The 25,778-nt window shown below is 41.1% G+C and overlaps 2 protein-coding genes across 2 annotated transcripts in view; one reads left to right on the forward strand and one right to left on the reverse strand.

Moving 5' to 3' along the window:
• Nucleotides 1–23,239, forward strand: part of DNAJC3 (DnaJ heat shock protein family (Hsp40) member C3) — an 85,613-nt gene extending 62,374 nt beyond the window's left edge. The window contains exons 10-12 of the mRNA XM_030856886.3: nt 16,588–16,720; nt 17,604–17,752; nt 19,473–23,239. Of these exons, the coding sequence (XP_030712746.1) occupies nt 16,588–16,720; nt 17,604–17,752; nt 19,473–19,630 (440 nt within the window). The 3' untranslated portion in view covers nt 19,631–23,239. The remainder of the gene's footprint in view (nt 1–16,587; nt 16,721–17,603; nt 17,753–19,472) is intronic.
• The window catches only part of UGGT2 (UDP-glucose glycoprotein glucosyltransferase 2), a 191,643-nt gene continuing 166,888 nt past the window's right edge, over nt 1,024–25,778 (reverse strand). The window contains exons 40-46 of the mRNA XM_060287968.1: nt 20,569–24,183; nt 18,170–20,253; nt 15,678–15,808; nt 15,342–15,413; nt 14,261–14,302; nt 13,725–13,885; nt 1,024–7,672 (exon numbers count right to left, since the gene is read on the reverse strand). The gene's annotated coding sequence lies outside the window, so the exon portion shown is untranslated. The remainder of the gene's footprint in view (nt 7,673–13,724; nt 13,886–14,260; nt 14,303–15,341; nt 15,414–15,677; nt 15,809–18,169; nt 20,254–20,568; nt 24,184–25,778) is intronic.

Consider the following 25,778-nt stretch of genomic DNA (forward strand, 5'->3'; position numbering starts at 1 on the left):
TTGAGTGGAGCTGGGTCTTAGCTCTGAGATGGAGATCTCTTGGAGAGCTTTTGCTGTTTGATATTATGTGGAGCCGGGAGGTCTCTCGTGGACCAGTGTCCTGAACTCGGCTCTCCCACCTCAGAGGCACAGGCCTGACACCTGGCCGTAGCACGAAGACCCGGCCGGAGCATGAAGACCCTGTCAGCCACACGGATGGCTGGCAGGTTGGTACTAACTGTTGGCAGGCGGCCTCAGTTCCTCTTAGACCACTCCATAGGGCTGCTTGAGTGTCCTCACAGAATGGTAGCTGGATTCTGCTTGAAGGGAGACAAGTAAGGGGTGACCCAGAGCCGAGTGCGTGTATTGGTGGTGGTGCCGGAGCAGGGGTTAGAGAGCAAGTAAAGCATTTTAAATCAAAACCAGTAAGTGTATTTTTCTGGTGAAACTTGGTTTGTGATACTCTTTTTTCTTTTCCGCAATTAATTGCTGCATATTTATTTAATGAAGTTTGCAGCTATTTTATTTTATTTCATTTTTTTTCACATTTAATTTTTTTTTTTTTTTTGTGGTACGCGGGCCTCTCACTGTTGTGGCCTCTCCCATTGTGGAGCACAGGCTCCGGACGCGCAGGCTCAGCGGCCATGGCTCACGGGCCCAGTGGCTCCGCGGTATGTGGGGTCTTCCTGCACCGGGGCACGAACCCGTGTCCCCTGCATCAGCAGGCGGACTCAACCACTGCGCCACCAGGGAAACCCACATTTAATATTTTTATTAATTTCCATGAGAAGAGGTACAACATTGGCAATGTTTATATATATATTTTCCACATACACACACTGTATTTTATTTTTACAAGAGATAAATAAACTGACACCAAGCATTGTAAGTGGATGACCACAACAAAAGCAACAATGATTGCAGTTACCAAACACGAAACACACTCATAATGTCATAATATTGACATTCAGTCCAGTAATCGTCCTTTGTAACAGCTCCTTTACTTTGCAGTGAAAATTGATTTGTGTATTTTTTGCCTGAGTCCTTGGGGGATTTTTTTTTTTTATTCAAACAAAGTCACAAAAATTATAATCATCCTCATCAGTTCACTCAGTCCCATGTAATTAATTTTTTTTCATCTTGATCTTTTGTTAGCACTTTTATGAATTCATCAGTTTTCCATTAGAGATCTGAAAATGCTTATTCATTCAGTTCAGCAGTATAGTCAGTTACCAGAAACCTGTTCTTGTCAGTCTTTTCCATGAATTCCTTGAAGGTGAAACCCTTTTATAGGAACATTTTTGCAAAAGCATCAGAGTACACCCAGAACTCTGTAAATGACAAGAGACTTAAAAATGACCACAGTTAAAGATTTGATGAAAGTTCATAATAATGCAATTGACAAGGAAATTTAGTTATTTCTGAGATATACATTTTAAAGTAATAACTGGAATTATGACTTACAGCATTATACCAGAACATATAAGATTTTTAGAAATTTCATGTAATGTCTGAAACATTTATATTAACATATTTCCATACAAATAACCTAAAGAAAGTTTAGTATTAGTTGTTTTTGTTTGTTTTTTTATACTGCAGGTTCTTATTAGTCATCAATTTTATACACATCAGTGTATATATGTCAATCCCAGTCGCCCAGTTCAGCACACCCCCATCTCCACCCCACCATGGTTTTCACCCCTTGGTGTCCATACGTTTGTTCTCTACATCTGTGTCTCAACTTCTGTGCAGCTATTTTAAATGTAGTAAGAATGCATTGCAGCAATGATAAAACCTATACTAAGATACAGATAACTACACTTATAATTGAGAAAGGTTTGTGGTACTCATTTTTAAGGCAAACTGATCATTTACTTTTTTCCTGCTTTAATTTAAAAAGAATCTTGCTTCTAAATGGTTTCCTGGGAGTGTTGACAACTCTGGTTGCACTGTGGGACATTTGTATACTATAGTCTTTGAGGTCTGATTGAGGCTTGAAATGTATGCGATCAAAATGATGAGCTTTCAGAGCCACAAGAATGCATCAGTAAGGCATGTGGTCTATATAGATTCCTTTCGCATACTTGCTCTTTTCACTTTTGAGCTCCTAGATGGCTATATTCTAGGATTTTGCATTCCAGTTAGTTATTGGAATGCTTCATCAAAGTGTACTTTTCTTATCTGTATGTGAACCCTCAGCTCTAACTGTGAAATCAGCGATGCTGCAGAAGAATTTAAGCTTAGCTGTTAAGAAAAAAGGGTTAAGGGACTTCCCTGTTGGCACAGTGGTTAAGAATCCGCTTGCCAATGCAGGAAACAGGGGTTTGAGTCCTGGTCTGGGAAGATCCCACATGCCGCAGAGCAACTAAGCCCGTGTGCCACAACTACTGAGCCTGCGCTCTAGAGCCCACGAGCCACAACTACTGAGCTGCGTGCCACAACTACTGAAGCCCGTGTGCCTAGAGCCCGTGTTCCACAACAAGAGAAGCCACCGCAATGAGAAGCCTGCACACTGCAACAAAGAGTAGCCCCTGCTTGCCGCAACTAGAGAAAGCCCACGCTCAGCAACGAAGACCCAATGCAGCCAAAAATAAATTAAAAAATAAAACTCGTAGGCTGCTAAATATAAGTTGAAAGATGCCTTTGTATCTTTTTACTTTTATTATTATTATTTTTTTTTGCGGTACGTGGGCCTCTCACTGTTGTGGCCTCTCCTGTAGCGGAGCACAGGCTCCGGACGCGCAGGCTCAGCGGCCATGGCTCACAGGCCTAGCCGCTCCGCAGCATGTGGGATCTTCCTGGACCGGGGCACGAACCTGTGTCCCCTGCATCGGCAGGCGGACTCTCAACCACTGCCACCAGGGAAGCCTGGCTCAAGATGCCTTTGTATCTTGAATATTAAACCAACTTTAGTTTTTAGAGAAATTTGACAGCTTAATTCTTGAAGAAAAAGATGCTTAATACTAATTTAATAGAATAGGTCTGTCTTTGAAGTCTATTTTAGCATTTAAAAATTTTAAAAACATAGGAGTTTATTCTGTGTCTTTCTGGGGAGTTTAGATTGTACATTGCAGGATCTTTCTGAATTATGGTTTTAGAAGAATAAAATGGTTGTTTAGTCACAACTATGAAAATCAAGCAGCCTCATGGAGAGAGAGACAATGGGTTGCTAGGTCTTTTATTTTGGGTTGGGGGCTGGGTAGGGTGTAAGTTTGTATAGTTGAAACTGAAAGGCGTTACTTGAGTTGTTTGGATTTGAATCAGAGGTTTAGTAAATGATGTAACTGAGTAGTAATCTTACTTAAAGGTGAAATAATATGTTGAAGTCCTGAGTTAATATATGAAGCCTTTCTGTATTATGTTTGCTGGTTTTACTTTTTTTTCAATCAGCAGTTTAAAATGATGGTAGGTATATAATGGATGAAGAAAAAATAGGTTTAGATTAGTGAATAATGGAACATGGAGGTTTATTAATTTGGAGCTTATGATAGAATGATCCGGAAAGATATTAGGGGATTCTGCTTACTAGAACATGACTGTACAAATACCTCTTCAACCCACCTTTCAGTTCTTCTGGATATATACCCAGAAGTGAAATTGCTGGATCATAAAGTAATTTTAATTTTTTGAAGAACCACCACATTGCTTTATCCATAGTGGTCGTACTATTTTGCATTCCCACCAGCAGTGTTGCAAGGGTTCCAGTTTCTCTCTGTCCTCCTCAACACATTTTCTGTTTTTTTGTTTGTTTGTTTTTTCTTTAATAGTAGGCATTCTAATGGATGTGAAGTGATATCTAGTGCTTTTGATTTGCATTACCCTTATGATTAGTGATGTTGAACATCTTTTCATATGCTTGTTGGCCATTTGTATATCTTTGGAGTGTGCCGTTTATTTTTGCCGTGTGATTTCAATCAAGTAACTTAGCCTGTTATGTTTTACTTTCCTTATCTGTAAGATAGGAATGAGAATAGTACCTATTACATAGGACTGTTGTGACAGTTAAAGAAGATGATGCTCAGAAAGTGATGCTTATTAGTACAGTGCTCCTAGTAAATGGTTTCCATTGTACTCATTTTTAGATAGTTGTTTGGAACTTGCATTGACTTTTGTATACAAATGGTACTTAGTGGGGTAGCTAGCTTCTAGGTCTGACCTATGACTGCTGTATTAACTCCATTTGACACGGCTTTTATTTTAGTATTACTAATAGTATCCAGAATATCCAGATACTAATAGTATCTCCTATTCTGAGAATAGGAACCAACTAGCATTTTTTTCTGGATGAAGGGCCAGCCTGGGCCAAATTGTGAAATAGACGTATTTTATCTTTGACGTCCTATGATGTTCTGTAACCAGATTCTTGTGCCTTCTTGCTTATTCTAGGACTCTGCCTAGTGATGCTAAGTCCTCCCTGGTCCACAAAAGTATTCTGTGTTCAAAGTTCATACCACCTCCTCGCTTCAGCATTCTTATGCCCCCAAAACAGCTGTATTTTAGGAAAAGTGGCCAAATTTAAGATATTTGTATAAAACACTGGTAGATTTCTGTGCCTTGTGATATAAGCATAAACTGGAATTTAACCCTAAAGAATATCAGATTAATGGAATTTCAGGCAAGTGTCTACGATAGCACACACATTGGGCAGCATGGCGGTCAGGTATGGGGCTATGGGGCTCATCCCTAGGCAGGAAGGAGACCATGTTTTTCTGAGTGGATCAGATTTCTCATGGCTGCTTCTTTTTTCAAGTTTGTCGGCCAGGGGTCCTTGGCTCCTGATTTAGGGAGGAGAAGTGGAAGAGGTTGGTCTTTATTGGAAAATGCTGGCTCTATTTAGGATCATACCTAAAGTTGGGAGGCTGCTTATATATTGATATTTTTACACACCAGTCATAACCATGGACAAGTAATCAGAATCTTGAAAGCAGTTATTTCTGAAACTCAAATCTTGCCTTAGGTGCATCCTAGTTTAGCTTCACCTAAGGAGTTGGAAGCAGGTAGTTAGAACAGAAAAATGGCTACTCCTTTGCAAAGACAACTAGGGTAATATATTGTATGTGGGTTGCTTAATTCCCTTGGCTGTAAATTTCATGACTGTGCGTCCTGCCTCTGTTTTTATTCACAGCCAGGCTGCTTAGCCACAGCTGCAGCCTCCTCTTTTCTTTTGAAAAGTGCATGGTTACAGGGAAGATTGCAGAGGTACCTGCTCTGTGGGGATTAGCACATCTACCAGTTAGCTTAGATTTAACACACTTGCCTATCATGCCAGTCAGAAAACATTGCACCCCCTATAGTGCCAACCCTATGACTTCCTGTAGGAAATACCAAGGAATCCATGAATTTAATATGTAGATAGGGAAATAGAAAACATTCACGGGAGTGAAGCAGTATTATTCAGCAGAAAAAGATAATGTTACAAGGCTAATTTCTGAATGGTCAAGAGCGTAAAGTATTGGAAATAAAAAAAAAATAGTCAGGAAGTATTAGGGAAGGACACTGCCGGTGTGGGAGAAGATGTAGTCAGAACGGAAGCCCAGAAGGCAGGGGAATTGAAAGGGTGTTTTGCCTTCCCAAAGGCGACAGCATTTGACTAGGACAGCGGGTAGCTTTAGAGAGGAGGAAGTAGGCCGTGGGTATGTTTCTGTTTTGGCTTTTTATTTGCCGGTTAACAGGAAAGTGATTACTGTGACAAACAGGTGTGACCTCAAACAGTGAAGTGGCTTCTTTAAAAGCGAAAAAAACAAAAAAAACAAGAATCTCTTACCATCTTAAATTGAAACGACTACGTACATGGTCTGTATTTGTGTCTGTGTACTCCAGTGCTTTGAATACAGTTGGTGATATTTAACTGTTGATAGAGAAATTATTGCACGAGAGTTAAAATTTTATAATCTGACAGAAACTGGAATTTTCTTTTGGTATGTTACTGTTAGCACTATTATCTCTTTTCCACTATAAAAATTTCAACAAAACACATGTATAAAGCACAGTAATGTATCAGGTTCAGTTAGGGTGCAGGCCACCTTACGCCCCTGTGTACAGAATTAAAAATAGTTCGTCTCTTCACTGTCTAAGTATAATGGTTAGGCTTGCCCTCAGAGTCCAGTGCTAGAATGTGGTCTATTGTAGGAGGTAGTTCCATCGATGGAAGTTTGACTTAAAATTGTTCAGCCCTTTGTAGTGTCAGAAATATCTCACGGTTCTTTCATACTTCTGTGCTAATAGTGAATCTATATTGTAAGGGTACTTGGATAAAACTTCCCCTTTGTAGTCTAAGGATGAATATGTGTAAAACACAGTGGTAGAAGAGTTATTTTCATCGTCTGTATTATGACAGTCTCACAGCAGGTAAGCACTACCCCCAGCATTTTATTATGAGAAATTTCAAAGATAGAAGTTGAAAGAATTTTACAGTGAACAATCATGTCCTCACCATCTAGATTCTAAAATTAACATTTTACTGTGTTTTATCACATTTATCTGTCTCTGTCCTTCCATGTATCCATCAGTTTATCTTTTTAAGATGCATTTCAAAAAAAAGTTGTAGATTTTGGTTTACTTTTTCCTAGATACTTCACCTTGCTTATTATTAACTAGGAGGTAATTGTATTGGGTTGGCCAAAAAGTCCGTTTGGGTTTTTCTGTAACATCTTACGGAGAAACCCAAACGAGATTTTTGGCCAGCCCAATAGATAAAATGAAAGGTACAGATCTTAGGGATACCAGTCCTGAGTTCTGATATCCATGCAGCCTGTTAAAGAGAAAAATTATTCATGACCCTTGTTAAAGACCTTAAGGAGGACTTTATTCGGGGGGGGGGGCTATCATGGTAGGTGTAGGGGACACTGCCCTGGGCTCTGGCAGTGAGAGAGAGAAAGTTTGGGCTCAAGTCTGACTCTAGAGAGGACAAGTGGGATTTCTAATCAAGGAGCAGAGTTGGTGCGTGGTCACTGGATGCGAAATTACAAAGAGGAAGCATTAGGGAGAGGGGAGGTTCTTGTTAGATGGACCCAGCTGAGTTCTTGGTGAAGGCAGGCCAGAGTAGGGGAGGGGGAATTCGATCAGATATCAAACTCAAGTTTGGTTAGATACCAAGGGTGGGGAATCTTAGCAGGATTCTTGCTCATCCTGGATTCTGCAAGGACAGAGACGGAAGCCCAAGGTTGGGCCTTAGTCAGAAAGAAGATTTACTCCGAGGAGCCAGTCTAAAGTTTTGGTATAAGAGAGTCTTTGTCAAAGCCAGACTCCTGTCAAGATGCAGAACTGGACATTATCCTCTTGTCCCTTACCAGGCGGTCCCCATCCTACCCCTACAGGCAGCCGTTATTCTGATTTTCTCCGTCACAGGTTGGTTTTACCAACGCTAGATCTTTATATCAACAGAACCATATAGTATGTCCTCTTTTGTATAAGGCTTCTCTCATTCGGCATGTTTTTGAGATTTATTCATGTTGTTATAGTCATTGGCAGTTCATTCCTTTTTATTGCTGAAGAGCAGAAGCTGGCAAACTTTTTCTGTAAAGGTCCAGAGAGTAAAAATTCCAGGCTCTGTGAGCCGTGCAGTCTCTGTTGCTCCTACTCAGCTCTGCCACTGCAGCGCAAGAGCAGCCATAGACACGTAGACGAGACTGTACTCCAGTGAAGATTTATTTTAAAGACAGGTAGTGGGCTGGAAGGCTGTTACTTTCTTTTTCTACTGTAAAAGAGGGAAAAGCATTCAATATTTCATCATTAATCCTATCCCTGAAGAATATTCCAATTTATGGGTATACCATACTTTATCCATTCTCATATTAATGGACACCTGGGCTGATTTTAGTTAGCATGAAAAAAGCTGCTGTGAACATTATTCTGCAAGGTTTTTTTAGACATGTTATCAGTTACCTTGTCTAAATATCTAGGAGTGGAATTGTTGGGTCACAGGGTAAGGTGTATGCTTAGTTTTAAAGAAACTGCTAGACCCTTTTCTAAAAAGTAATTTAAAATTTACACTTTCATCAATAAAGTATGAGAGTTCCAGTTGCTACATCCTTGCAAACATTTGGTGTTGTGAGTCTTTTTAATTTTATACGTTTTGGTATGTGTTAGTAGTATCTCATTGTGGCTTTAATATGTGTTTCTTTGATGACTAAGGTTGTTTAATACTTTTTCATGTGCTGCTTGTTTATTCAAATACCTTTCTTTGTGAAGTGTTCAAATATTTACCCACTTAAAATTTGTTGTTTCTTTTTGTTAGAGTTATAGAAGTGTTATGTATATATTTGTTTTTCTCCTTTATTCTGTTAATGTGAAAAATTACATTGATATTCTGAAGTTAAATCAACCTGGAATTATTGGGATAAACTTTTCTTGGACATGATGTATTATCCATTTTTAGATATTGCTGGATTTGATTTGCTAGTATTTTAAGAAGTGTGCATCTGTGTTCATTGCTCTGTAACTTCTTTTTTGTAATATCATTGTCAGATTTTAGTGTTAAGGTTGTACTGAACTCAATTAGTTAGAAATTGTTCCGGTCTCCTGCATTGTCTGCAAGAATTGTATAAAATTGGTGTGATTTCTTCTTTAAAGTTTGGGAGAATTCACCAGTGAAACCATCTTGGGTCCCAGAGTTTTCTTAGTAGGAAGGTTTTTGATGATTAATTCAGTGTCTTTAATCAATACAGGGCTATTCAGGACTTCCTTGGTGGTCCAGTGGTTAAGAGTCTGCTTCCACTCCAGTGCAGGGGTTGTGGGTTTGATCCCTGGTTGTGGAAGCTCTGCATGCCATGCAGTGTGGCCAAAAAAAAAAAAAAATTAGGGCTATTCATATATTTTGTTTGTTTCATCTTGTTTTAGTTTTTGTAAGTTGTGTCCGTCAATGAATTCGTCCGTTTTACCTACGTTGCTGATTTTGGTTCTATGAAGTTTATAATATTATTATTCTTTTAATGTCCGTAAGGTCTGAAGTGATGATGATTCCTTCTTCATTTCTAATAGTGACAGTTTTTTTTTGTTGTTGTTGTTTTTCCTCTTGATCAGTATAGTTAGAGTTTGGTCAAATTTGTTGGTCTTTTGAAGGAACCAACTTATTGATTTGTTAATGTTTTACATGATTTTTCTTTATTATTTCATTGATTTCTTCTCTTTAGACTTCCTTTGGGTTTATTTTTTGCTTTTCCAGCTTCTTAATTTTAAACTATCAATGATTTTAGGCCTCTTTTCTTTTTTAATATAAGTATTTAAAGCTGCCCTCTCACATTGTTTTATTTTCATTGTTATTTGATTTGAAATGTATTCTAACTTTCCTTCTGGCTACTTCTTTGATGCATGGATGATTTAGATGTTTTGTTTAATTTTAAAATATTTCACGGTTTCCTTAGTACCTTATTATTGATTTATAATTTAATTCTGTTGTGCATAGGGAGCATACTCTGTATGAGTTCTGTCCTTTTAATTAGATTTGTTTCCTTTTGAATTTATGTAGACTTGTTTTGTAACCCAGCATAGGCTCTATGTTGCTGAATGTTCTATGTGCACTTGAAAATAATGTGTATTCTGCAGTTGCTGGGTGTAATGTTTCTGTTAGTTTTCTCATCAGTTACTGAGAGGGAACTTTACCTGGTGTGGAAATTGCAGACTTTCCTACCTTTCCCTTTAATATTGTCCTTTTTTCCTTTACGTATTTTGAAGCTCTGCTGTTAGCAGCCTGCACATTTATGACTGTTAAATTCTCCTGATGACACCCTCTCCCTGTCCTTCTATCAATTCTAGAAAGGAGTATTGCAATATTCTCAAAAAATTCTGAGGAAAAATGGTTTTTAACCTGGACTTTCATATATAGAAAACTGTTAGGGTAGTTTTTTGTGATTATTTGGAAAGTTTCCTGTTTCAGTGTTATGGAATCTCCATGGAGAGCCCACTGCTTTATTGGGAGGTGGGGTTTTGGCAACTTTCCCTATGAAACTTGTTCTGTTTAGGTTTTCTGTCTCTTTTGGACTGGGTTTGAGTTACTCCGTTGAGTTTTCAGATTTATTTGTAGAGAATTTAGCAAAGTAGTCTCAATTTAATTTCTTCTATCTCTTTGATTATTTTTCACTTATTGCTTTTTGTATTTGAGCTTTTTTGACTAGGTTAGAGGTTTTTATTGATTTCTGCTAAGAAGTAAGCTTAACAGTTTTTATCTTTTTTGGTTTCATTAATTTCTATTTTTGTTCTACAATTTTTTTTCTAACTTTGAATCTCATAATTAATTCATTTTTCATCTTTAATTTTTATTGAACCACTAAGGCTATGAATTGTCCTCTTAGCACTGCTTGAGCTATGTCCTGTAGGTTCTGAATGGTAGTGTTTTCAGTATTATTATTTTCTAGATATTTTCCAATTCTTATTTTTATATTTCTTTGTCATAAGAGTTGTTGGAGAGTTTTAAAATGGTGCACAGAGCCTAGGTGGAAAAGTCCTATTTTCTCATTTACTATTAATTTCCAGTGTTAAAACATTTTGATAAAAGAATGTTTTTACTACTACTATTTTTTGGAATTTATTAGTCTTAGTTTTGGCCTAAAATGGCTGAGCTCATGAGTCAGGGACTTGAAAATAGATCTGCTCTTTTGTTTCTGGGACAGAGTTTGGCACATCAATCAGATCTACCTTATATTGTGGTCTTCCTTTTCTTGCCTTTTTTTTGGGCCACTTGATCTCATATGAACAGAGAGGTTGAAGTCTTCCACTACTAGTGCCCTTATATCTCTGTAGTGCCTCTTATAATTTCTGCTTTATAAATGGTTGCTGCTTTTTTATTTGATGCACAGATATTCATAATATGTCTTCACTATGATTTCTACACTCCCCCTTTTCTGCTCTGTTTAATGCTTTTTTTTTTTTTGGCCATGCTGAGTGGCTTATGTGATCTTAGTTCACTGAACAGGGATTGCATCCAGGACTATGGCAGTGAAAGTGCTGAGTCCTAACCACTGGACCGCCAGGGAATTCCCTCTGTTTAATGTTTTTAACCTAAATTCTAATTATCTGATGTTAAGATAGTGAACCAAATTTTATTTGCGTTTGCCTGGTGAAACTTTGACCATACTTTTAGTTTCAACTTTTTGGAATCACTTCATTTCAGGTGTGTTTCTTGCGTAGAGTTGGGTTTTGCTTTGTGGTCCAGTATGAAATTCTTTTAAATAGGTGAGTTAATAAGCACGTTTATACTTATTGGTGTGACAAATATATTTGGTCTGAGTACTGTTACTCTATTTTTCAGAGAATATTTGTTATTTGGCCTGTATTATTTTGTATATACTATTCTAATATTTCAGAAGGTTTGTATTTCTCTTCTTGGTTATTTTTATAGGTTTATTAACTTAGCCCTCTTTCTTTGGGCAATATATATTAGTATCCTACAGCAAGGAACAATATTAGCATGTTTCTTCCTCTTCTTTCCCTTTCCCCTACCACTTAAGACTTGTTAATGAAATTCTAATTGTTTGCCTGTTGCTCACTAGTGGGTGATGTTTCCTGATTGCTTTAGCTGTGATTGGTGGGAATTAATGCACTTACTTTCTCATCTTTTCTCCCCTTTATTTTCTCACTTTTTGTTAGCTGTATCCCTTCTGCATTGGCAGGGCATACACTCTACCCTGTCACTGTAATTCCCTGGTTTGTTTTAGTCTCAGTTCTACATTGAATATATTTAATGTGTACCATCATTCCTTTGACCATGCTTTCTCTAGCCTTTTCTTGGTGAATTCATCCAGTAGTAGTTTCCTTGAGCGGCTCCTGGGAAAATTCTGATTTCTTCTATGTTCAAAGCTGTTTGTACCTTTTATACTTGAAGGATGGCTTGGCTAGATGATAAAATCCTTTGTTCACACTCTTTCTGTGTATCTTATAGTTATTTTCCCATTTTCTTCTGCACTGAATATTGCTATGGAAAATCTGGGGCCAGATTTTTTGGTTTTGGTCTGGCTGTCCAAAGAGCAGTTATCTTTTGGGTGTGTTGATTTTACTAGGATATATCTTAGAGTTGACCATCTCAGCCACTTTGCCCTGGTGCACCTGCTGTGCACTTTCAATACCTAGATTCATCTTTTATTTCAGGAAAGTTTTCTTAAATTTAATCTGAATTGTTTTGTTATATTGGTTTGGTTTTCTGCTTCAAAGATTCAGTTAAGTACTGGTTGTATTCTCTTTGCTCATCATCTATAGCCATAATTTTTTTCTCTAGTTTTTTAAACTCTATTTCCATTTCATTTTATTAGGTCCTTATTTTTTCCTCATATGCTGCTTCTCCCTTGTGCTTCTTCTCATTTCATCTTCACTTCCATGATAGTTTTAATTTGTTCTTATTTTTCTTGAGTTCTGATTACTCACATTTTTATCTCTTCCTTGTCTCCCTCTTTGCTGAGTTCTTATTGTGCTTTGTGATTACCCTTAATAGAGGTGATTGGATTAAGTTTTAAAAATTTATGCCATAACGTTTGCTTAGAATTTTCATATATTCTTTGGCTATGTTGTTTTGATGCATGTTCATCAGGCAAGTTTTGGTGTTCTTCTCCTGTTTTTAATTTAAAATTTAAACGGCTTTTAATTGAGACTGTGCCATATAAAAAACATTATTGCTCCTCATAAAGTGATTTGAACTACCTTGCCCTGGCTATTTGTGGGGCAGTCCTCCGGGGGTGTGTGTGTAAGGGGTGCTGGGGACAGGCAGCTTCTATACTTAACAGTTGCAGTACTTTCTGCTTCCTGCTAAAATGGCCTTTCTCTATAGCCCTGCCCTCTCTGTTTCTGTGAACCAAACTGTGTCCAGGAGGTCGTCTGCTGCCAGCCCTGTTGCCCCTCTGCCCACTTCCTTTGCTACACCGAAGGGGTGTATCTTTTGCACTTCTGGGTGAGCCCGTCACTTGCAGAGAGCACACAGTCTCCAAGTTGCCTGGGATGTGTTGCCCAGGGCTCTGTGCTCTTGTCACTCATCGTATTCTCCCTTTCTTGTCTTCTCCCCAGCAAGGCCTCTGCGTTATCTCCACCGTGTCTGTTCCAGATTTCATGCTTCTTGTACTAGGTACACGATGTAGGTTGTCACTCACTTCAGGGTGAGTCCATACTCATCGTGTATTTGCTGGCATTTTCTGTGATCTTTTCTCTTAGGGCTCTCTCACTGTTTGCTTCTTCCTCTCATCTTGGATTCATGGCTGCTATTAGCTAATTGTAGCAGCCTTTGAACAGTCTCCTTGTATTGTTGTGCTGAGAATGCTGTGTTCCCCCACGTCACCCCTGCCGTTTACCTTGTTTTGTGTGATACGCGGGAGAAGAAAGCTCCCTGGGGCATATTATATTGCAGGTCTGATGAACTCTTTAAAAGGACCTCTAAGGTCCCTGTTTTGAGAATAGACTTTTAGGGGAGTAAGGTGGAAGCTGGGAACACCTTATGAACACCTTTTGAAGCTATTATAGCTGTTCAGGTGTATTAATGATGGACTGCATCACATTGCTAAGTGTGGACGTGGTGAGGAATGGTTCAACTCTGGATAGGTGTTGAAGCTGATTCGGGGCTTTTGCTAGTGGAATAATGGAGTGTGAGAGAGGGGAGCCATTTGCACCTGTGCATATTGTGTGTATCTGTCTTTTCGAATGCTTCTCTGTACTGGGGAGCTCACGCCGGCTTTAAGAGGGTAGGACCTGTTCACAGGAAGACGTTCCCTACCGTGCTTGTCATCTTGCCCAGTTGCCAAAATGAGCAGGACTTCACACAGTTAACTTACCAGGTGGAGTCCTTTGGTGTTTAAATTCCGGGTGGGACTGCTTTTCCTGTGTGTATTCCAGACCTGCTGTGGAGGCCTTGGGTACCCGTGGGCTCGGCTCTGCTTCTCTTCCTGGGCCCAGCAGCACACGGCAGGGGCCTTCCACATGCGCATTTTCTGTTCTGCTTAGAGACGAGCTCTTGGGGTTAATGCTGCAGCCAGCTGCTCCACATACGGGGCAGAGGCTGCCCAGCCACTGCTTAGTCATCTCGCGAAGTAACCTGATGATTGCCTTAAAGGCCCTCCTGCTTGCTAAACTCAGAACCCTGGGCCAAAAAGAACAGCTCCCAAATCTGCTAGGGCCTCTTTGCAGCGCATATTTGGATTGTGGTTCTATTAGCTTTATTCGTGGTTAATGTGATCCTATTTGCCTTCTCTCTTCCAGAAATTTGTCAAAATTTCTGGTCCGCTGTAGTTTTCAGGGCTGCCATGGTTATATTATTTTTTGTCATTTTTGTGGGATAGTGGGATGGAAGACAGGAAATTCCTGTACTTACCGTCTGCCGTCTTGCTCTGGTTGTTTCACTGCTCCTTAAGAACTGGGTGAGGGGCACATAGGAGAAAAAGAATTTGGGAAGGATCAGAGTTTTTAGGTTCAGAGGTTAGAAAATGATTTGGCTAATACGTAACATACTGTTCATTAAAGACCTTAGTATTTCTGGCTTATTGTAATCTGTACAGCTGTTCAGTTATATGGGACATATAATATGGAACATAATTGGGTGTCATTTACTTTTTTTTTGAAGATACCCCCTTAGAGAGTGCACTATGAGAAAATATAAGTATGAATGAGCTGTCTAGTTTATGTCCATGGGAAGTCTTACATCGTCCATATTAAGTTTCTGATTAGTTAACTACCTGTAATCATGTGAATTTTAGGAAACATATAATTTTATATCTTTCCTGTATTGGGAAAAATGTATCTACCTTAAGTGTTAATGAAAGATAGGAGACAGAAGACTGCTTTGGGGAAGATACTCTGAACATTTAAGAATGAAAACATGTTTTAAATGTAGGGTTTGCATAAGTAGAAAAATTGAGTATATTGAAACATTTTCCTCTTGTACTAAATTTCAAGTGTATTTCCTTACTAGGTTGTGATATCAAGTGCTATGCGTATTGCAAGTTAAACCTCACTACTGTTTATAATGGCTTTGTGTCTGTGTGCTAAATTGGAAAGGTATTTTATGATGTCACTGTTGGTTGGGTGACAGTAATATTAATGTTTCATGTTAATATTTAATATTAATGCACTGAGGCAGGAAATAGGCTAATAGCTTGAAGCGTCCCCCCTTCCGCCATGAGCCGAAGGTCATATTGGTTCATTTTTCTTTGTAGTGCAGGCTAACTAAATTTGTCCACCTTATTCTAATATCTTTCTCATTTTAAACCTGCCCAAGGTGCCTTCTTTTAAACCCCTTGCAGGATTAGCTGTTGCCAAGATGAATGCTCAGGCCTGTTATCCAGAGAGATGGCTTTCCCACAGTGAAATGCACTTCCATAAAAAATGAGAATTTGAACCCAACAATCCATTATTTAAGTTCTCTGTCCAAGGAGGACAGTGAGAAAAATTACTACCTCCAGATTAGGTGATTCAGAAGGAGGACACTGGGACTCGGCATACAGTTGTTCTCAGGGCTAAGACTTATCCTAATGAAAGGATACAAACAAGATCAGCAGAGGGAAAAGGCACATGGGTGAAATCCAGAGGCAACCGGGTGGAAGGTTCCAAGAGTCTGTGAAATCAAGCAAGACAAGCTTAATTCCTCGGAGAACCAGGGCCCGGGGTCTTTACTGGGGGCTGGCCAGGTAGGCACCTTCTGCCTAGCCCGCACCAAAATGCCCACAAGGCGAGATGTTTAGCATAAACCACATGGTTTATACAAACAGTTTAGGTAGCCCAGCCATTCTTACCAGGGAAGGGTGGGAGCACTGCTGAAACCCAACTTGCCAGTCGTCAGCCAAGGGCCAGGCTTGCCAGCAGGTCCTTCTAAGGAGCGGCCTCTGCTCTGCATGACGTTAGATATCCAGAGGCCTGGTATTTTCTAAATATTTAAAATAATATGAAAAGAAAGATGCCATGTGAATTGTCATCAGACTTCCCATACTAGGACTGTATGTGTCTTTCTGGTTTTTTTTTTTTTTTTTTTTGGCGCGGTACACGGGCCTCTCACTGCTGTGGCCGCGCAGGCTCAGCGGCCATGGCTCATGGGCCCAGCCACTCTGCGGCATGTGGGATCTTCCCGGACCGGGGCACGAACCCGTGTCCCCTGCCTGCATTGGCAGGCGGACTCTCAACCACTGCGCCACCAGGGAAGCCCTGTCTTTCTGTTTTGATTGATACTTAAAAAAAAAAAAAAAAAAATCAGGTTTGTAATAGTTTGTGTTGAAACCTGTGGGTGAACCTGCTCATTCTGACTGCTGATGGTTTCTCCAGGTCTCTGAGCCTCGCACCCTTCTGAACCGTGGCCCCATAGCTACCCACGAAGCTTTTCTTGGCTGCTGTCGTATTTTCCTGTGCAACAGGCACTTCATTGCTTTGCCTAAAGTGCTGATATTAAGACACCTTACGGTTGTGGGGAAGGTAACGTGGGAGGGTGGGCAGGCAAGCAAGCAGTGTGGCTTTTACTGAACGGGAGCAGTAGGCTACCTAATTCAGCCTTAATTATGCCTTTTGTGGTTTTGAACAAAATTATTAGGCTCTTCTTAGGCTCTTAGTAATGGCACAGGAAGGGGTTGAGGATGGTGACTTTAGTATCACATTTGCAGGGTATGTAAAGGTTTAATTCATTTTAACAGCACTGTCTTCAACGTATTTTGACAGCTATTCAGGACTATGAAACTGCTCAGGAACACAATGAGAATGACCAGCAGATTCGAGAAGGTCTAGAGAAAGCACAGAGGCTACTGAAACAGTCACAGAAACGAGATTATTATAAAATCTTGGGAGTAAAAAGGTGAATTATATATTTAAAATTCACATTGTTATTTTTAATCAACTGTTTTAAAGCTAATTGTTGCTCTTTTTTCCCTCTGATTCATTTCCTTTTCTTAGGTAATTTCAGTCATAGATTAAACCCTAACAATCTTGAACATCATAAAGCTGTTTTGAATATATTACAGATAAATTTCTTTGATAGAGACTAGTCATGCAATGATGGAGAATTAGTAGTTGGTGACAAAGAAAGGACACTGTGGCATGAATAGGTCCTGGGCCTAGATTTCTTAAGAAGGGTAAAGAGGTGGGAGTGAGCTTTCTTTTGGTGGGGGCAGGAGGGAGGGAGGGGTTGGGGAAAAGATAACTTCTCTAGGCCTAAAAATAAAGTGGCACTTTCAGAATGAACTTGAAGGCACAGGGAGAATGTAATTTACTCAATACCTGCTTTTATATTAGACCCACCTTCCCTGAACAGGGGAACCATCAATCTTTCAATCAACAGTCTGAAACTTTGTTCTTTTGAGTAAGCTAATAAGCCAGGAGCAAAATACAAAGTGGGCTTCAAAGAGTCAGCGTCTCTTTTAATGCCAAGAATCGAATCATGGTAGTTTGGAAATTCAGAAAGTTTAAAAATGCATCAGTGCAGTTTTCTTAAGGGAGAATTGTAAAGCTCAGGAGCACTTAAATTGTTCCTGGTGAGATTCTGACATCAGGAAGCCTGGCGCCTGTAAGGGTCACGCGGAGTGCTGGGGGAGACGCTCAGCCGGTTATGATGCGGTATTCAGAAAACCGGGCTGCAGATCTGCCAGTGGGGTCTCCCTAACTGCCCCTCTTAGCTCCTCCTGGCAGTATGTTGGACACTTCTTAACTAATGATTATGAATTAACTTTACCACCCTTCAGAAATGCCAAAAAACAAGAAATCATTAAAGCATACCGAAAATTAGCACTGCAGTGGCATCCAGATAACTTCCAGAATGAAGAAGAAAAGAAAAAAGCTGAGAAAAAGTTCATTGACATAGCAGCTGCTAAAGAAGTCCTCTCCGATCCAGGTACTGCTTGCTTTAATGTTTCTGTTCTCCTGAAATGGCCGCGTCAGTGACTGGCGACTTCTTAGCTCTATTCCTTTGCCCGTCTTAGAGGCCGTGTCAGGAGTGGACAGTGGGGCGCGTGGTGGGTGGGCCCCCTGGGGCTGAGCTCGGGAGCTGGTGATGGTCCCTGAAGCCCATTCTCATGTCTACCCTTGTCAGACTCTAGGGACCCTCATGTGCACAGTGCAGTGGAGACGCCACCAAGTGTGGAATCAGAAGGCCTGAGGGTGACTCTTATCTCTCTTTGAATAAGGTCCTAGAACTTTTCTGGGCCTCAGGTTTTTTCACCAATGATAATGCCAGTACAACAAGAGGGATCCTCTTAGGTTCGTTCCTTCCAGCTTCACAGATCAATGTGAATTTTTATACCAAACTTACAGGAGCTTGATTAGGATGTGGACCGCCAGGTAGGAATGTGCAGTGGTGGGACAGGGGCAGATCCTCTGAGAGTGGCTCCCCATGAATCGTGCTCGAGCTCTAATGGTCATTCGATTTACTGGTTGATATAAATGTTATTTCACCATAAGCTAAAATGACCTGGAAAACGAGGGAGACGGTTTAAGAATTTAGGTATTACCGAGCAGTGCTTTGACATTTCCAGAGGGAATTTCATGTTAAGCTACTACCTACTGCTTTTTTGTGGCTTTCCATGTCAGTGGGAGCAGAAACTATGACTTGAGCTAGACAAATTTAACAAAATAGAAGGAAATCACATTTTATGCCCATTTGACAAGTTTCTGAACTACTTATGCTATGGAATTGAAAGTAAATGATGTTTGTTCTCAAGTAATTTATAATCCAGTGAGAGAGGGAGGAGTTACTTAACGAGTACAGGAGGATACATACTGTTTGTTCTTTTATTCTGCACACGTCGATGTCCGTGAATGGCTCTGTCCTCAGCGTGTGCAGCGGGCAGCTGAGGCGCTCTGGAGCTGAGCCCTGAGGGGAGCAGGGGGCCTGCGGGCAGAGCCGCGTGCATCGAGAAGAGAGCTGCACCCTTGGTTACTAGGAGTTCTTCTCTGTCCTCTGTGCCTTCTTCTCAGCCCCCGTCCTTACTGTAAAGATGGCAGCTGTTCCTATGAGGATATTAGCTTGCTCGTCTGCTGCCTCCAGGGTTCCTGTCTCCCACATGTCTGCGCTGGCCTCTGTCTCATCACGGGCTTCGCTCCGGACTGACAGGCACAGCAGTGGAGGTGGCCTCCTGGGCTGTACGATAGGGCGCCTCCCTCCCTCAGGTCTGGGGAGCCTTCCTTCTGTTTAGATTTAACAGTGAGGCCCCAGACGCTTCATGGGTTGATGAGGTTCGCCTGGCTGACTTGATGCTTGGAGTTAGGACGGTGAACACGGCCGTTTGATCAGAAGAGCGTGCGTGACTTTGAGGTCTCATTCCCTGCAACTCCTCGGCTTTCCCAGAGAAGAATTTCCTTGGGTAGCTTCTTGTGAGGAGAGAAGATTCAGGGGGTCCGAACTTGCATGAATATCCATTTTCAACCCTGAACCTCACCGCCTTCTCCATGACTGGTTTCTCCTGAAACCTGTGATCTGGGTGGGAGAGGGAGGCTGGATTTGAGCATCAGTCGGTCACGGTTGTCTCGGTAACCGAGGGGTGTGGTCCTTAGACCCCGCCTCAGCCCACACCTCTGGCAGCGCCTGGCTCTTAGCTCGCTGCTTTCTTTTACAGAGATGAGGAAGAAGTTTGACGACGGAGAAGATCCCCTGGACGCAGAAAGCCAACAAGGAGGGGGCGGCAACCCTTTCCACAGAAGCTGGAACTCATGGCAAGGGTTCAATCCCTTCAGCTCAGGCGGACCTTTTAGATTTAAATTCCACTTCAATTAAACCAGCTGTTTTTCTGCTCTTCATTTTTTAAAGATTAAACACAAAAAACCTTGTTCCAGGATCTTAATGAAAAAAAATTTCAGTCTTTCGGTTTGTCCATGACCAAAGAGTTGTTTTCATAGGAAATACCTGTTCTTCTCCGTTTAGACCTGAGGCTGATGGGCTTGTGAGGGCCGGGAGGCAGGGGAACGGTTCGGTTCTGTGTCTGGCAGAGCAGCCTGTGTCTGTCTGGGCTGTGAACGTCGGGACGAAGGAGTCTGAGACAGGCGCGCAGAGCTTGTATTTTTCTACACTGGAGCACGTGGCAATTCTTTTCTTCACATCCTTGCTTACGTGTCTGTCAGTGCCTGCATTTGTGAGGAGCTGTGGTGTCAGGATTCTCCCAGAGGAATGAACATTCTGAGCTGTATGTTCTTAGGGACAACTTTGCTTAGATTCTGGTCAGTCATTTGTAAATGTGTTAAATTTCCATGTGCATTCCCATCCCTCCACGAGCATGAATGTGGCTGTCATGGAAGGTGGGCAGAGCCTGTCTTTCAGAAAACCTGCTACCGAATGATAGTCGCTGGAGCCAGGGTTAGATGTGGACCGATGTTAAGCATGTATGCTTTTTTGTTCAGTACCTGCAGGGGAATACTGAAAATCACTGAAATAGAATTAATTGTAAATCCTACTGGCCCTTTTAATATGAAACACAACAAACGAAAAAGTAATATGTAAAATAGGTTCAGATAATATAGCAGTGGTACTTAAAATAATATTGCTGTAGTGCAGAATGAAGTACTTTAACAACAACTGAAGTTGTGAGTTAAACAGCATTTCCTGTAACAGGATTGGCTTAGAAATGTAAAGTCGCTCAGTCAATATAAACAAACAGAACGCCATGTTTCCCACTTTTAGTAAATACAGCCGACAGTATCTCTTAGGTCCTGGCCTACCTGGCCCGTGGGTGCTCGTGTGGGACTGTTTTGAGGTGGGCATTAAATAGCAGGCCTGCCCCTTTTTCAGACCTTGATGCCTCTGGATGTTCTCTGCCAGAAAACAACAACAAAACAACAGAAAACAGGTTTACAGATCTAGTCAGCTCCAGCTGTATGTCCACTATCAAGATGGCATCTCTTCTTGGGATACCTTCTTCTTAAGAGAAATGAACTATTCAGTCTTTCTTTATATACTGGATAATTTTTTCCCTAAAAAAAAAAAAAAATGAGTTACTTTAATCAAGAACACGAAATATTTATGGAATTATGATGCTGCATTTAAAATCTAAGAGAATTACTTTAGATAAAAATTATTACATTCTGGAAAGGTTTTTGTTTTTGCCTCAGAGCATTCTGAAGCAATTTAAGCAGGGTAGGCTTAATATATTGTTTTCAGGAAATCAAGCATTTTCTTTGAGTCGCAGGGACGGTCCTGACTGCTAATATCCACAACAGCCAGCCAAGCACAAATCGTTTTCTTCTACAGTCATCCTGAAACACGCGTGGACAAAAGTTGTTTAAACTGAGACAAAACATATAGTTGAGATGAGCAAAACACGTGAGTGCTTTCTGCATCTATTTAGAAGTTTATTTCTTACCAATAAACTTAAGATTGCATTTTGAAAACTAGCAAACAGCTTGCAGCTCTCATTTTGTTTTAATGTCTCAAAATTCAAGTCAGTGTGAAAGTAATTTACAAGGGAAATTCATTTTTGTTTAATCTTGTTACTTCATTAGTTACATCAGCAACTTTTTTTTCAATCTGGTTCTTTCATATATGATGTCACTGTGAACTCTGAAATCTAGCGATGGCCTCTACTGACTTTCACAAGTAAGAGTTTTCACACAGAATCAGAAGGAGGGAAATATCAAACCACTTGCCGTTCTATCCGGAGGAGAGGGTGCAAGGCTGCAGCGAAGAGGAGCTGGAAGGAGTCCGCAGGAAGCGGGCCACACGTCCTGGGCACCCGTCACCCCGCCGCCGAGAGGGCTGTTTGCTTCACTTTTTTCTCCACCTGTAATAACTATAAATCCTGTTCCTAAAGCCTTACCGTGGACGGACTTTAGTCATCGTAGTGGAAATGTGCAGAGAGTTACTCGTTTTCAGTGAAGAGGGAGAAGCAAGTATGGTGCCCAGCGCCAACGCCACGAACAGAAATTCTCTGGGCTCTGTTGCTTTGCTAACTAATGAAGAAAATAACGACCTTGAAGTTCCAGCCGTGAGGGTCATCAGCGGTCTTCTGGCATCCGCGTGATTGGGAAGGTGGTCACTCCACGCTTCTTTCAGAGTGACCGAGGAGAGCGCTGGGAGTGCGAAGGGACACTCGTCTGTCCTGGCGGCCTGACGCAGGAGGTCGCCACCGCTCCCGCGGGTGCCGGGTAACCGGTGTGGTGCTCTCTGGAAAAGCCAAAGGAGCGGGGCGCCCAGCCGTGGCTGAATTACGTTCCCTGTTGAACTCCTCTCTCCCTTTTCAGTGAGCGCCGGAAGTGAAGTATCGCTGGCCTGTAAATGGATATCCTTCCACAGCAACAAGTATTCAACACATCAGCCTATAAACCTGAGAAAGTTCTAAAAAGAGAGGGTAAATTAATGCCCACTTCTGAAAGTTTGTGCTTTCTTAACATGGATAAAATAAAAACTGGAAAACGACTTCAGTAGTTTACTAATGTGAATTGGATATAACAATACTAATTTTAAAACATTTTTCTCTTCAGGCAGTATTAAAAGTTTAAGTATCAGTATGAAAACAGAACTTTTTGGGACTCTGATAATGGAATGTAAAAACTACCCACAGCTTAAGAGAAAAATACTACTGATAACCAAGTATGAAGGAAAAAAGCTAGAAGAATTGCAGTTTTAAGTTGGCACCATTTTCTATTCATGGTGGAAAATGAAAGATTTCACCTGTAAAGCATGAAATCGGTCAGAAGTTGTACGTGACATTTACCATGAAAAAAGGGCACAAGATGCGTCGTTAAAAATGTCTCCTCAGTCAGGCTTGCGCCTCCTTAGAGGGACAGGGCACCGGTGACTGGCCCCGTGCAGTTTTCACCGAGTACACACCAGTGGTTAACCTAGAGAAATTCATGCAGCTACGTTGAATGTAGTTGACTTTTCCATGTTTATAAAGGAAGGAGGAAGGCAAATGCTGATTTACCAACAATTATCCTTATTCTAAATCAGATCATTCCTTTTTTGTTAGTAGCAGAGTTTATTCTGTAATTGCAAATGATGTTAATAGGTGGGGATAATTCGTTTTGTTTAATGATCTCATTTGCTGAATGATTTAAGAGTAAAATTAGCCACTGCGTGGCTTGTGTATAGTAAACAGACTTTGTTTCTGCCTCTGTGGGTTGAACCTCCTCTGTGCAGTGGAAAGCAGAGCACGGGGAGGGGAAGCACTGGAGATGTCTGATCAGTTAGGCCGTTACTCCTACTGTGGTTGGTTTGAATGAGACAAGACGAAGTAACTTAATCCATCTCAATTTAGTGTCTTAGTAAAAACACCACCGAACATTAACTGAAATGGGTCTCAGACATGTCTACAAATATGGGTACTATTTTTATGCCCGTGTATTTTCACATTTAATAAAAATATTTATGGTCAAATGAGTACTTCCTTGCTTTCAGTCTTTTGGAGAAGTCTGTTTTCCAACTTTGCTTTACACGTAATCAGCTACTGAGGTGACAGAGGGCTCCTGCTTGACACGAGCTGCAGGAAGAGCGCAAAAAGCAGAAATGATTACAGTCTCGTAACCCAGCCCCCCGAGGTCCTAGGACAGTGACGCCTTAACAGGTGGCGGTTCTTCACTTTCAGTACCATTAAAATCTAACACTTAGGTTGGCTCTGAGGACTTTCCCTTTTATATCATAACATGCACATTTCTGTTAAAAGTTCTGAAAGGGGTGGTGGGGACACTGCGGCTTACCTCAGTCAGATCTCTAACTACAAACAAAAGGAGATTTCTTCCTGTATTCTGCGTGTCCTAAAACTGCAGGACAGCTAGAATACTTAGAGAACTTTCTCAGAAAGCAGTTTCCACATTCTTAATAATCATGATACCTACCTTAGCAACACGTCATCAGTGAGCCTTCGTCTGAAGATACTGCAAGCGCCTGCAACAGGCCTGATGGCTGCCTGCCTGCGCACAGGAGGGCAGAGCCCAGCCTGCCAGCCCCTCAGGGGTTGCAAGCCCTGATCCCCTCCCCTTCCTACCCTCACGCCCAAGAAATCCAATCACTCCAGTCTTAAGGCACATAGGTCACACCCCAGAGACCCTGAACTCCGCAAACCTCTATCCACCGAGTCAGTCCTTCCTTGGAGATCAACAGATGATCAACAGAAGCGTGAGATGCACAGTCATCTGTCACTGCCTCACGCTAGGATTCAGTTTCTAACAAGGAGGCCTCCAGGTGACAACTCCGAGGTTGCAGTCTTGTTTTGAATACATTTCCAGCCTGTTCACTAAGGTCAGTCTACTGGGAGAAGCATCTCCTCCAGTTCTAATATCGCGAGGGACCGAGCAGCTGGATTTGGAAGGGCCACTGGCAGAAGGAGTTCCAAGGTCTTCCTGAGGAAATTGGAATTGAACATTGTTAAAAGGCACGAAGGAGAAACCACTGCTTGCAGCATTTCTTGGTGGATTTAAGTCTGTGTTATTTGCATGTTTCCCTGCTCTTACAGGAGATTTCTATAAGAATAGTGTCTCATTTGTATGTATGTATTTATCTATGTAATGGATTTTTTAAGACTGGTTGCCCTAAATGGATGTGATTTTTCTCTGGAAGATTCTTTAAAGATAGCAAAGGATAACTCTTCTAACAATCCTTCACTGTATTAGTTTTCTTAGGATTTTATTAAGACTCCTTCACACATACCACCTGTTGCAATGTTGTATTTCCAGCAGTGCTTATGCTTTTGTTGCCGCAGGTTACTAAAACCTCATAAAAGTGGAAAGACCTCATTCTACAGTGGCAAGATTTTAGTGCAGGCAAACTAGCTTCTCTTCCTCTTGGTAGGTCAATATGCAGCGAATGCTCCGTACAACATGGCCTTAGGCCAGGGGAATTTTGTCTCGGACGCTGTGCAATGAAGAAAAATCACATCATCAGATCCCGAATAAGGCTGTTTGTCCTTATCCAAGAGCTTCTACCCGATATAGTCAGGAATGATGTTATGAATAAATATAACTGTTAGGAAACAATGCAGGCATAGAAATACTCCCGGAGAGGTTCTGGATTAGTTAATACTGATGAATGTGAGAGCCCTTCACTGCACTTCAGGGTCAGATCACCAGAGCGCTCCACGTACTTGATAAACTCCCCGAGGTCACCTTGTGCACCTGGCTCCAGCCTCCCCACCCCCTCCTCTCCTCGTCCTAAAAGGAACAAAACTACCCCCTTGCTAGTCTGCGCCCGGTGTGCACTTCCTCCTACTTCCCTTTGCACCTAAATGTCACTTTCTCACACCTTCCTGACACTTTCCCTGCCCAGCATTTTCATTTGGATATTTAGTGAATGCCACTTAAACTGGCCTAGTAACTTCCAAAGGACAGCCTCGCGCACTGTAGGTACTTAGATATTTGTTGGATTTGTTCAGGTTAGTAAGACCTAGATTATTGGCCTTCGGCCGAAACTGGAAACATTCTTCTGGTGGAAGCAGACTGTGGGAAAACAAAGGAAAGCCTACACACCAGTGGTGGGTTTGCTGACTTTTGTTTAGAAGGGAGTTTGAGCCTGGTGCTCTGGACTAGATTAGATACTCCACCGTATGGTTAGTTATGTTGACTTCGCAATTCATCTTACTCAGCAAGGCTAGTCCCAAAATTACTCCTTCTCTGACTTTGCCCCAAATTTTAAACACTGGGCTACCCAGAGCCTTTGTCATTCAAATCTTTTGGTCTTGAACCAGTCTTTTAGAATTTGAATACCTTTTGTCCTTCCACTGTAATCAAAACCTTTGATTTTAAAGTGAAATCACGTAGGATGCAAACCTTACACAGTTGGGCAGGATCACGATTGAAATACACTTAAATTCAAGTAATTATAAACTGTAGGCGACAAGATGATTCTCCAAATCTGGAGTCTGTAAATGAAGCTGTTAACAGTAGGTTCTAAGTAAAGAGACTTCACTCTAGAATTTCTCAGAAAATAGAATTTGATATTT

Source organism: Globicephala melas, chromosome 18, assembly GCF_963455315.2.
Source record: "Globicephala melas chromosome 18, mGloMel1.2, whole genome shotgun sequence".
NCBI lineage: Eukaryota > Metazoa > Chordata > Mammalia > Artiodactyla > Delphinidae > Globicephala > Globicephala melas.